The following is a 13,858-nucleotide window of genomic DNA, read 5'->3' as shown; positions in this document are numbered from 1 at the left end:
TATTCCAAGTAGAATGTAGAAAACACCGCCTGTGCCAAGACCACAAGTATCAATCCAACATCCACCAATTAAAAGGTTGGCAACAGGGTGTGCAATGCGCTGAAGATCTTCTTTATTCCGTTCCAATAGGAAGGCATGTTTTGTTACATGGCAAACACGCTAAAAACGCGCCAAAATGTAGGTTGAAAAAACACTTAACGCTCCATGCTTTAACCACTTGCCGAGCGTATACAGTACATATATGGTGGCAGGGCGGTTCTCCTGTGCAAAGTCACATGATTTTGCACTTCCAGGTCAGGGGCGCTTGCGTGCCGCTGGTGAACCGCTCCCGCTGTGATTGGACACAGCGGGAGCCAGTAAGTGGGTCCGGCGGACTCGATGTCCACCAAACGTTCTGGAGAGAAACAGACTGGCGGTCTACCTATGTGAACAAGGCAGAACACCGTTCTGTTAGTAGGGAAGGTAGAGATCCTGTGTTTCTGTAAAGCAGGAACACGGATCTCTGCCTTCCCAGTCAAAGCACCCCCACACAGCTAGCAAGCACTCCCTAGGCACACATTTAACCCTTTGATCGCCCCTGATGTTAACCCCTTCCCTGTCAGTGTCTTAGTACAGTGACAGTGCATATTTTTTAGTACTGATCACTGTATTTATGTCACTGGTTCCCAAAAAAGTGTCAGTTAGGTGTCCAATTTATCCGCAATATCGCAATAGCGCTATAAGTCGCTGATTTCCACCATTACTAGTAAAAAAATAAATAAAAATTCCATAAATATATCCCATAGTTTGTTGACACTATAACTTTTGCACAAACCAATCAATATACACATATTGGAATTTTTTTTTTTTTTTATACCAAAAATATGTAGCAGAATACATATCGGCCTAAATTGATGAAGAAATTAGAGTTTTTATTGGATGTTTGCAGAAAGTAAGAAATATTTGTTTGTTTTTTTTTCAAAACTGTCCCTTTTTTTTGTTTATAGCACAAAAAATCAAAAAACGCAGAAGTGATCAAATACCACCAAAAGAAAGCTCTGTTTGTGGGAAAAAAGGAGAAATCTACATTTTTAGACCATCATCTACATTCCTAGTTCATAATAGTTGGCATAACAGCCAGGCAAGTAGCATTTTCAGGAGCCCCGCTCGTCTCTGATGACAGGTTTGCTTTAGAGACCTGGCTCTGCAGTCATAGAACTGACGCCTCATCTACATTGTCCTCTATGAGAAGAGCCGAACACACGGCAGCTCTCAGGTGACAGGTGTACTAAGCGGTGACACCTGATTGGCTCGGCTCAGGAGACATCCTCATCACACTCTCCATAGAGGACTACCGGAGACAAGCGCCTACACCTGACACGTCTATCATTATATCCCCGCCCCCCAGCCCCGCCCATCCGACCTGTCTATCATCCTACCGCCCGCCCCCCGTTCTCCGGCATTGGCTTTCCCGTGGCTTATTTTATGATTCCGCCTGAGCAATCAGAGAAGGGGGTTGTGCCGGGGCGAGGCCAGCACGGGAGCCAACGAGTGGATTGGGCAGGGCTGGAGCAAAGCAGGGATTGGGCTGGGCGGGGCCAGCTGGGAAGCAGAGAGTGGAATGGGTTGGGCGGGGCTAGCTCGGGAGCGGAGAATGGGATTGGCGTGGGCGGGGCTAGCTGGGAAGCAGCGCTGGGTTTTGCTCCGTCAGTAACACATGTCAGGGTAGAGAGAGCGGAGGGCTCACACGGGGAAGCAGCAGCAGCAGCGGCAGTAATAGCAGTACAAGGAGCGGCAGCGGCGGCCCTCCCAGCGTCTCCCGATCGCGGTGCACACGGCTGGACTGACCGTAGGACTGTGTGCTCCGGACTCCTGGGACTTCTTCCGATCTCCGGATAACTTGCGGCTGTGTAGAGCCGAGGATCTGTGCGTGTTGGAGGAGCTGGCTGGGATCGCACAGCCGCCTTATCTGCGGCAACTAGCAGTGGACGTGTGAGAGTTCTGTACGGAGCCTGAGTGGAGGGGGCCGGAGAGGTAAGCCTGGATCGTCCCTCACCACTGGATCATCATCCTTCACCACTGTGTCTGGGGGGCCCCTCCGGACTTCTTACTCTATGGACAGCTGCCTGGGGCTCCGGACTAGAGGGCTCCATGGTGGTGAGCAGTGTTAGGGAGGGACTTCGGCTCTGCAAGCCTTCTACTACTAGTTTTCACAAGGTCAGCAGTCACAAGCTTCCCAGTCTTTTCAGGAAAGTTTGGAGGATCCTCGGATCCTATTCTGTGTGTATGCACCCTTCATGGATCTGGCAGCCCATAGGGTCCCCATAGGATCTGGCAGCCCATAGGGTCCCCATAGGATCTGGCAGCCCATAGGGTCCCCATAGGATCTGGCAGCCCATAGGGTCCCCATAGGATCTGGCAGCCCATAGGGTCCCCATAGGATCTGGCAGCCCACAGGGTCCCCATAGGATCTGGCAGCCCACAGGGTCCCCATAGGATCTGGCAGCCCACAGGGTCCCCATAGGATCTGGCAGCCCACAGGGTACCCATAGGATCTGGCAGCCCACAGGGTCCCCATAGGATCTGGCAGCCCACAGGGTCCCCATAGGATCTGGCAGCCCACAGGGTCCCCATAGGATCTGGCAGCCCACAGGGTCCCCATAGGATCTGGCAGCCCACAGGGTCCCCATAGGATCTGGCAGCCCATAGGATCTGGCAGCCCACAGGGTCCCCATAGGATCTGGCAGCCCACAGGGTCTCCTACCCCATAGGATCTGGCAGCCCACAGGGTCAACATAGTATATGGCAGCCCATACCCAGAGGGTCCCCTACCCTGTAAGATCTGCCACCCCATGGGGTCCCCTATAAGGTTGCCACATCATTCCTTTAAACCCGAACACATGAATTACACGGGTTTTGAGGCTAATTTAATGCAGATAAGGCACCAAGTGAGTTTAATTGCCACCTTAATCAGCCACAGAACCTGTGAAATTAATGTGTTTGGTTTTAGAGATGAGGTGGCAACCCTAGTCCCCTACCCTACCCCCAGTGACCCTCCACAATGACATGTGTCATTTGGGAAGTGCATAAGATCCCATTCAAATACCAGACGTCAGATCCCTTTGAAATGTTTCATGTCAAAGACTGTCAGGAACACGTATGATCCGATAGAACACAGCCCGGGCCCCTGGGTGCCATGAATCGGCCACTGTTGGTAAGCCATGCCACCTCCTTTCCTTTCTAGTTCTCTGCGTACTCTGTGCATTTTAAAGTTTTTTTTTTTTTTTAAAGGGCAGTATTAGTAATAAATCTGACATAAGTGGTGTGGATCGGTTAATGACATGTTTGGGATCTATCAGTAAATATGGCACATTCTGAGCTGTGTTAGTAAATGTTATGTGGGATGTTTTAGCAAACTCATCCTATTTGGTATCTATTAGTAAATGACATTGTGGTATTAGTAAATATTGGATGTATTGGGCTCCTAGACAGTGTTTTGCAGGCTGTGTATCTGTAACCCTGGACGTGGTCTTGGCCCCTGGTAGTAGCAGAGCTGTGGTCGGTAGGATTGACCCCTGTAGCCTTGTTCTCCTGCTTCCCCTGCAGTCTCTGGAACTTCTAGCACTTCTCTCCTGATCATAGAACAGAACCCTCATGCAGATAATTGGTGTCCCTGGAAGATCCCCCCCCCCCCTCCACTCTTCTATATCTCCTATGGAAAGGATTCCCTGGCTGTCTTGTAAATTGGGAGATCGCCATCCACCTTCCTTTCCATAGACTGATCTGGGAAACCCTCGTCTGTCTTCCTTTTTTCTCTTTTTTTTTTTTTTCTCTCTCTCTCCCTGAACTATGGCACGAAGATCAAAGTAAGCTCCACTAGCCTTTGTGTCTCCGAACTGGGAATCCAGTGACTTGCCTAATTAAAACACAGCCTTGAATTAAGAATCTATTTTCTTTTTTTATTTTTTGTATTACAAACGACCCTCATCCCCCTCCTACGGAGATCTCGGTAAAATGAAAGACGTTGCCTTCTCCTCTAGCTGCCATTGCTTTCCCCTCCTTACATTCTCTAAATTGCCTGGCTATATAATTTATGTAGCAGTTCTATTAAAGTTAAAAGGTTTTTATTTCCTCAACTGCAATGAAACTTGATGAGAGCCCTCCCTATAAGTTATCTTGAGAGTCCTTTCTGGTCACTTCAGCAGGATTCATCTCTAGTAGATTTAATCAGCATTAAGGTATTGCTTGTCTTTAAGAGCTTTACTTAATGTGGTTACTGGATGCCTGGCACAGTGTCATGTTTCTTTTTATCATTTTTTTTTTTTTTTTTTTCTTTCTTTCTTTTAACATTCTACCAGGACTGGGACATGTTAGGCATTCGTCCTCAAAAGAAATTTGAAGCGAACTGGAAGGTAGAAAGGGGGAAAAAAATTGAAACATTTGGTAGGTTCTAGGCAGGAAATGCAGATTCATTTAGAGGTTGTAGATGAAAATGTTACCAAAAGCCATTTGTTGAGTAATGCATCAGATAAAATCAATTTACATAAAGGTATGATGCATTTGGGTACACGAAGATAATGGCTTTTAGAGTGGTTCCGTTTCCCAAGTCCTAGTGTTTTGTTACAGCTTAATAGGCACAGTTCTGATTATGGCAGATTATGTGGTTTTATTTACTGTCCTCTGCAAACAGTCATTGGGAACTGCTGCCACCAACTTCAGACTGTCTGCAAACTTTTTGTTTTCTTGGGATGTCCGCGTGTGTGTGTGTTTGTGTATTTGAAGGTTGCTTATGGATAAAGCCACCAAAGCAGGAGGGCATTGAAGCCTTACTGGATTGCTATAAAGCCATTATCGCATTATGTCAAAGCTTGATTAGAAAATGCATTAGTTCTCTCCCCTAGGATGACATGCTGCTGCCGATCTTCTTTTGAAATGGCAATCTCCGTTTACTGTCAAGAAGGTAATGCAGCAGGTCCAACCTTTAAAGTTTTGGTGGTATCAAGTGGGTTATGGAAGTATCAAGTGGGTTCAGACCCCTTGTATGTTGTTGGGGATCACCACGAAAATTTGGAAGCTACAAACTTGGTGGGTCTTTTTCTTGAGCTACGATGGCTTTGAGCACCAGGACTGTTTAAGGCACCACATTACCCTAGTCTATAGGTTTCTTAAGCCATCTTCCCGTATACCTTCAAAATAACAAAAAAGAAGGTTTGGGGGTCAGTTGCCCAATTTTAGCCACCTTGACAATGACGTTCTTTTACTGTGTACAGTTAGTGGTGCTGTGCCATTGACAGTCAGATGTTTCTTTCCTGACTTTTATCTGTAAATGGAAGCCCTTTTGAAGGTGTAGATTCATTGCATTTAAATTGCTGATCAAGGACAGATTAGTGAGACAAAAGTGTCATGTGTTTGTATAGACTGTTAACAGGGCTTCCTAAAGTTCAGCTCTGTTTATTTGTCCCAAATTACAAAGCAACATTCATTGATCACCCCCCCCCCCCCCTTGACATCAAATGAGGTTTCTGCTGATCAGCAGTAATAGAAAATTGATTATAACTGCTACCATAAAAAAGTGTCAGATATCTGAAAAACCGGCCTGACGAGTTTCCGTTTTTTTTTTTTTTTTTCCCCTGTTCTCTGCATGAATGGTGACAGATCTGTTAAATTACTGTAGTTTTGGTCTCTGAGAGGTCATGCCCGCAGAAAAGACTTGAATGTATTCAATAGCTTGCACTTTAATCCTCTTAAGTAAACCGATAAACTAAGTCTGTTTGCTTCTAATTATGCATTACTTTTATCTTTAGGTAATGCTCTTTTTAGATGTGGAAATTTTGCCTAAGTGTCATCTGTATCATCCGCCTTTATTGGCATTCTAAGGGGGAGTGTTTTTAAATTGGGGATCTTGCTTAGGTCTCAACACAACTTGAGACAGCAGGGGCTGTAAGTTGAGTGATATCTGGTGGGTGGCACTTTAAGGGAAATCGCTGACCCCCCCCCCTCCCCTCTCTGGTATTTAGGTTGGTCCAAACATTTTGTTACTGTAGTAAACCTAGTAGAAGGTTGGGAACTCCCCAATAATTCTTTTTTTCTTCTTCTGTCCCTTTCTCTTGCTTTGTGCTTCTCTCTCCTCTTAGATCATGGTGAACCCAGGTAGTAGTGCCCAGCCACCCCCGGTGACAGCTGGCACCCTCTCCTGGAAAAGATGTGCCGGATGCGGAGGCAAGATCGCAGACCGTTTCTTGCTCTATGCCATGGACAGCTACTGGCACAGCAGGTGTCTCAAGTGCTCGTGCTGCCAAGCTCAACTTGGGGAAATTGGTACCTCGTGCTACACAAAAAGTGGGATGATCCTGTGCAGAAATGACTACATCAGGTTTGTTTCTTCACTTTGTTTTCCTAACTGTATAAACATCCATTCAAAATGGCTTACGACATCCCATGATACCAAAGATGCCTCAAATCTAACACGTACAACCACATGGGGGTGTCCATAAAAAAAAGAAAAAAAGGCACATAGGTTGCAACTAACTTGTGAGCCAGATCAGACCATGACATGATATCCTGAGCTAATATTTCTGAAGAAATGCATGTAAATATTGATTGATTTTATCTATGCATAGTTTCTGCTTCACACATGACCAAACATGCTGAATGTTCTAATTACCAGCACTAGTTTGGGCATCTTTTTCATTCCCTCCCTGCAGAAAATGATCCATTTCCTGACTTCTGGATGCAATCATCCAAAGTAATAAGTCATTAATTGCGCAAGGTGTGAGCAAAGATTAATTGCATGTCCATCATACTTTCTAATGTCATTTTAAAGACGGGAATTGATAAGGAATGGTGTGCTGGCTTGATCCGTCCAGGTGAAACCAAGCTTCTTAAGTCATTAAACAGAAAAGCATTTGAAGGATTACATATTTAATTTAAGTGAACGGTTTAATACACTGATGCACCTGGTTGCCCTGTACTTCCAAATACGTCCTGTTAAAGATTACCTTAACCAAGCCATTAGCACATCAAATAAAAGCACTAAGAGAATAAAAAAAAATGTTTTATTATAGATCTTGTACTAGCACGTAATGCACTGGGTTAATGCATGTTTTTTTATTTTTTTTATTTTGTTAGTAATGGCTCTACTTTTTGCTCCTGGTAAGGGAATTTATCTATGACCCAGGTTGAATTTAATGGCCCTTTAGAACGCATTTAGTGCTAAAATGATAGAGTCCAAATAATATAACCTATGTCCTCTACAGAACCCTGATGTCTTCAATCAGCTAAATAGAAGTAATATTCTCAGCGAAAAGGCCATTGAGGGATTGCAACATTCATTTCACTAAGTGTTTTTTTTTTTTAGACTTAAAGGTTAGAAAACCGACACGCAGTTCAGCAAAACGGTTCCCATTCTTTACCTTCCTGGTGCAGCTAGAGCAACTACTCTGAGCTTGACAGAATTTGAGAGAAATGGGGTGGAACATGAGGAAGAGGGCCATTTGTGGAAAGTGTAAAAGTGGACACCATTGTCCAGATGTTGTGTAGGCTACTGGTCATTGACAACTAGTTGGAAGCAGTTTGTTGCTAATTAAAGTCCTCTTAGCTTCCGGGCAATCATGAAAACTTAACCTATTCCTGGGTTAATGCCAGGATGCTGTGTTATATCAAGATGCAACTCTCTCTGCTGTTTGTTGTGGTTTTTCTCCATAAGCCTATACGTGCCTACAAATCTTGCATCTTGACAGCTATTTTAAATGAGGGTGTTGGGTTTAGATGTGTCATTGAGTTGACCACAAACATCTCATTTAGCTAGTATGTGACAGGTAATTGTAACTGATCCCGCGGTTATCATCTGTTCTGTTTTTACTATGGCATTAAACACGAAAAAAAGTAATTTTTTATTAATGAAGTTTCCTCAAAGTGTATGTGACCAAGCTAAATGAAAATGTTGCCTCCGATAGCGATCAATTTACCGATCGGACTTTTAAATCAGATGTTTTTGGTCTTTAATGGTAGCTGGCAAAGTGGCCAAGTACAAAGGTAAAGATGTGGCCCGAAATGTCTTTAGGGAGTTTGATGGAAGGATATGATTGTGTCTTTGAAATGCACCTTCTGAGCGAGTCCAAACAAAGTGCTTCTGCTCTCCCCTTCGTTTTGAGTGTAGGGGCGAGGGGTGGGGGCCAAATCCACCTCCTCCATTAATGAAAGTGCTTTTGGTGGGAGACTGACATGCAGCTCACAATCGCAGATTCGAGATAAAACAGGCTGACAGTGAATACACACAATTAAAAGCTTTAATTAGTGACTCCTCCATTTTCTTTTAGTCCTGATAGGTTTTATCTAATGAGATCTGGGCCCTGGCTTAGATCTGCTCAGAATGACGTGTCCGAACTGAATGAGAGCTGCATCGCAAACAAAACATTTAATTAACAAAATTGGCCTGTAAGAGAGGGGATTATTAACCAGGGCTGAGGATTCAGCCTGTTAAAGGGCCAGAGCTTGATCACTGAGAAACATTAAAAGGATTTGGCCAGACGATGATGTGATTACAGCATCTTTTGATTCTAAACGTTGCTGTCTTGTGACAGGGGATTGTGTTGCCATGATTTAAAAATACAGAGAGAGGTACGGTGCTCCACCTGTATCCCTATGGTATGGCAAGGTTGTATAGATAGCCCCTGGCCAATCATTCTCCTTGGTTAATAAGTCATGCAGAGAGTAGCTATAATGCAGGTTATGTTGTCTTAACTATATATATGATTGATTTTTTTCTTTATTTTTGCTACTGAATGGTTATTTGTAAGGGTGGATTGCTATCGTTCTGTAGAGTAGAAAGCTGTTTGGAGCAAAAAAAGGGTGTATGGTGGTCTATAGAACTTGCTCCAGTTACTGATTTGCAGAGGCATCCGTATATTTGATTAATTCTTGATTGAACTGCTAGCTTTGGGGTCAAGAATTTTAAGTTTCTGTGAGCTTTAAGCCTATATAAGAGAACATTCCTCAATTACTATGTCGTTAGAGGTGTTGACTGTAATTCTCGTAGGAATAAGCCTGGTAGCTGCCCCCCCTACTCCCCTCAACCCCCTCCTTTTGCTGTGGTTTAGAAAGAGTCCAAGAGACATCATGCAGAGAGTTAATTTCCCTGGTAATCAACAGCAAGCTGCTATATTCAGGGAAATGCTGTCCCTTTAATTGAACAGGCTAGGTAATTAAATGGCGTTTTTCCAATAGGACGTGCTAGGTAAATCTAATAGTTGGTTATTTAATATCACTTTGAAGTCTGCCCACTCAAGCACAATGACAGCACAGGAGCATGTGAACTATTAGCTGGGAGAGAGGGGAAAAGAGAAGAAAAAAAAAAAAAAACTGGATCTCAAAAATTAATTAAATCGCATGCAATTTAGGGGGAACGTTTATCTTGATTTGTCATAACAGAATTAATTCAAGGCCTCCAATTCACTTGGGGGCAGATCTGTTACTCTGAATTAACCAAGCGTAATTTGGCAGATTTTTTTTTTTCTCTCCCCTCCTTCTCCTGTCTAATGTAGCTACAGCCATTATGTTCAGCCCTTCCCTTTTTTTTTTTTTTTTTTTTTTTTTTTTTTTTTTCCCCTAAGCATCAATAGCTCCCAGAGCTTTTAAGGTGCCTTAGTATCCAGTTAGTATGAAGTACCTTTAATGGACTTGGCTCTTGGCATCACTTTGTAGCATTTAATACACCTTCCATTAACCCCCGGTGAGCTGGGGGTTAATGCATTATACTGCGGAAAGGAATTAAACGGAAAAGGGCGACGTGCATAATTGCTTAGAAAACAGTTAATGCTAAGGGATAGAATTTTATATTAAAAAAAAAAAAAAAAAGTAGTTTTGACCTTGAAGTCCATAAATTTTCTCCTGGCTTCTAATACAACAGTCTTAATGCTGCCTTTAAGAATGGCAGTAAGTGCGCCAGGGGGCGACCGGTAATTTTATTAATGTTAGAAGTTTCAGATGAATATGAAGCTGATTTGTTTTCTAGTTTTAAGGTAAAGTAATCGACATATAGAATAAGTGGATTTGGAGTATAGGACAAATAATCCTTTGGAATGGATGGAAGCTTTGAACGCCATGTTTGAATATGTATATCTGTTAAAATGATTGAAGGTAATTTCTGAATAAGGCTGGCCATACATTGTACAATTTTCTTTAGATTTACTTTCAACTATGTAGTTCTAGGGCCTGCCTGATTGCATGCAAATTGAAAGTGTTTAGGTTTGACCTCCATATTATATGATTTTGGTAAATCTAAAGGAAAATTGTATGGGCCAGCCTAAGTCACACAGGTATAGAGCATGCCTTATTGTGTACACCACGCTTGAGATGTACCTTTAGTCATAAAGATGCATCATTCTATGTTCCTAATTGTATTTTAGACAGAGTAAAATGCAAAGAGGGTGAACATTTTCTGAAATAATTATGGATATGTATAATGGCTCTATGGCTCACCCCAGGCTTCTCCTTAGTATTTTTCTTGACCTTCTCTCATGCATATTCACAGATGCACGTCACATGACAAGGCTATGGTCTGTTCAGTCAAAATGTATAAAGTATTGTTGTGATGGCCCTAAATTGTGGAATGTTTTTTTTAAATGGAGACCTGTGGAATATTCCCCAACTCACCCCCTCCATCTGTGGTTTTGTGTTTTGCTGTGCTAATAGTTTTTCTTGGCATGCTGTGACTTGTAGTTCCGTGTGCCCCCAGTTGGGGGTGCATTGGGCATGTCTTATTTGTAAGGGCTACTGTAAAAAAAAAAAACTGATCTATTAGAGTATTGGTGCTATAACCAATCTTATATGTAGTCTGCTCCCAACTTTTTTTTTTTTTTTTAATGGAATTCTTGATTGGTTATTGGGTACTACACCTTGAAATTGTTTTACTACTTGATGAAAAAATGTTTTATTTATTTTTTTAAAACTGTTTTTCATGTTTTACCTTCAATAGGCAACTGCTTCTTTAACTTGTAAAGCGCTGTAGTTATTTGACCTGGTTTTTAATTTTTTTTTTTTTTTTTTTTTTGTGTTGCGCGCACACACCGTGGTGCATTGCCTAGCATGAGTTATGTGGTATTACACACATAACTCATGGCAGCAATGTACCTATCATTTGACATTCATTGGATTTTGTTGCCACCAGCAGACCGGTGCTCCTTTCGCACTTTGACTCCAGCTACATCTGTAGATTAGATGAGATCCAGTGACACCAACCAGTCGAGAACATTAAATAAAATATTTACATGCGAGCAATCTCTTATGTCAAGATCTACCGTTTAGAACAATGATCTGCCTGTAATTGTAAATGGTCTCACTATATAGGCACATCTTGCTGTTTTTGTGATTGATTGTGTTCCCCAAATGCTAAAATATTAACGATCTCCTCTAGTCTGAAGACCTTAACAGAGGAAACTGAAACCGTTTCTGTCATCACAATTAAGGAGTCCCCTGGCTTTAATTAGCCTGACCTGGGGTGTATCTCCCCTCCCACCCACCCCCCCCCCCCCACCCCATAGCTGGAGTTGAAGAGGAGGGAAAAAAGCCCATTAAAGTCCAGACTGAGACTGATAGCTACTTAATTGAGCACCTAAAGCCTCGAGCCTTTTAAATCAAACACTGTCCTGCACAATCCCCTGGTTAGATAATTAACTCTCCTGCCTCGCAGAAACTCTGTGAAAACAAGTTTTTAGAAAAGGCTACAGTTACACAGTTGCCTTCGTTCTTGGCTCAGAGTGAAAAGCAATTACTTCTCTTAATTTACAAGGGTTTACATTCACTGTGATTTTTCAATTTCTAGAAAATGATATAATTAAATTTTCGGCCTGTACACACTGATGGGAAGCATTCCCATGAAAGCAAATTGACCAATCTTATGCAAGGGAGCGTGAGAAAGGGAAACGCAAACATATCATACTGGACCACATTAGGGAAATTGGGTTTGACCTACAAATGACCTTCATGCACAGAGACTGATAACCAACATCCAGGCAATTAAAAGCGAACAATAGACCATATTGTCTTTTGTAGCCAATGTGGTCTTGGGTGGCTGTTGAATACAAAGGAGTGAAGACAATGTGTGACATACAATAGCTACTCTGTTTTTTAAGAACTACTGTGTGCAGCATGGCTGAATGAAAGGCTAACCGGTCCACTTCATATTGCTCATAGTGAATTTATGGCTAAAAAGGGTCTCCTGGTTAGGTAGTTAAAGGATGCTACCTAACAAGCAGCAGTCAGGAAAAGGTGCCGTGTAGTAGGCAGTCTTGGGGGCAGTTCAGACTTGTGGACTCCTTCTGCCAGTAGTTAAGCTATGCAGGAGGGTAACCCATCTGAATCACCTAGGTATAGGATGCTAACTTGTTCCAAACTAAAATGTTGGCTACAGACATTATTATTATTATTATTATTATTATTATTATTATTATTATTATTATTATTATTCTATACTCATGTAGTGCTTTCAGTTTATGCAGTGCTTTACATATATAGCACATTCACATCAGTCCTTGCTCTCTTACAATTTAAGGTCCCTAACTCGCATTGATACATACTAGGACCAATTTAGACAGGAGCCAATTGGCCTACCAGCATGTCTTTGGGGCGTGGGATGAAACCAGAATACCCAGAGGAAATCCACACAGGGAGAACATGCAAACTCCAGGCAGGTAGTGCAGTGGTTGGGATTCGAACCAACGACTCTAGTGCTGCAAGGCAAAAGGGTAGAAAAAGTGGATGAAGTTTACATCAGCTGCTCATTAGTTTTTACATCCACTATCAATGCAAAAACAGAACGTTTGTCTGTTTTTACATCCGTTTTTACCGGAACAAAAACGGTGCTTTGATCCGTTTCAAAAAATGGATGATTGCAGATGTAAATTGATCAGTTTTTCCGTAGAGATGCATTGATGTCCGTTTTTCATTCCTCAAATGATGGAAGAAAAACAAACGGGGTCCGTGTGTGTGAAAGGGGCCTTTAGCCTTTTTTTATTTATTTTCTTTTAAGCAACAGGTCTTGCAGATCTTACATTTGAAGGGATGTCAAGTTGTTCTATTACATATGTTAAGATAGTTAAAGGACACCCCCTACCGTGAGGCCTGCCATTACTGACCTTTAAAGGATACTATGCACCTGACTAGCTCTGGCTAGTTTTTTTTGCAATTTTTTTGCACTCATAGGCTAGCCATACATATTTCTCTCCTTCTGTTTAGGTGGATTTAGGCATCTCCTGCTGCCAGTTATTGTATTCTGACAGCCAGCAACCATGGCTGTCAGAATATTGAAACTGTTTGCTTAGATGCAGTCGCTGTACGACTGACCATTTTCTACCTGGGTGGTGCCCACAGGGCCACCCATGGCTTCGATTGATGAATCGGATGAAATTTGAGTTATGGAAGGCTTAAATTTGCAAATGTTTCAGTAACCTGGGAAGTCTAGAAACAACTTGATCAGCATGACAGCTGAGAACATGACTTTTTCAGAAGGAGTTGGCAACCTCCATAATCTCTCAGTACAGACTTACTTAAACCAAACCACCAAAATACACTTCTTATTCATTAGCGGGTACGTACATCTGGGAAGGTATCCAAAATCCCAAACCTGTCTACAAGTCCAACCAACACTGAATATTTTGTTAATATTCATACACTTGCTTATTGAGTTGCTCAGACTTTGTTACCTGCAGACTTTGTACCTTTGTCTGGACCTGAAGACAGACTTGGCAAATGCTGGTCTAGGCACATCCTACTGACAGGACAGTAGTCTAAAATTACTCCAGTACATGGTTTCTGAAATGTGTTATACCCCAACTTCAGAGCAGTACCCTTCTTCGAAATTAGAGTAATACATGCCAGGTAA

The 13,858-nt window shown here is 42.5% G+C and overlaps 1 protein-coding gene across 1 annotated transcript in view; it reads left to right on the top strand.

The window, feature by feature from the left end:
- Nucleotides 1–1,635: 1,635 nt before the first annotated feature.
- LMO4 (LIM domain only 4) overlaps nt 1,636–13,858 on the top strand; it is a 55,699-nt gene continuing 43,476 nt past the window's right edge. Inside the window, exons 1-2 of the mRNA XM_073593190.1 lie at nt 1,636–2,013; nt 6,114–6,352. Of these exons, the coding sequence (XP_073449291.1) occupies nt 6,117–6,352 (236 nt within the window). The 5' untranslated portion in view covers nt 1,636–2,013; nt 6,114–6,116. The remainder of the gene's footprint in view (nt 2,014–6,113; nt 6,353–13,858) is intronic.

This window comes from Aquarana catesbeiana, linkage group LG07 (assembly GCF_042186555.1).
Source record: "Aquarana catesbeiana isolate 2022-GZ linkage group LG07, ASM4218655v1, whole genome shotgun sequence".
Lineage (NCBI taxonomy): Eukaryota > Metazoa > Chordata > Amphibia > Anura > Ranidae > Aquarana > Aquarana catesbeiana.
Note: the sequence above shows the minus strand (reverse complement) of the source record. Positions and strands in the feature narration are given on the sequence as shown.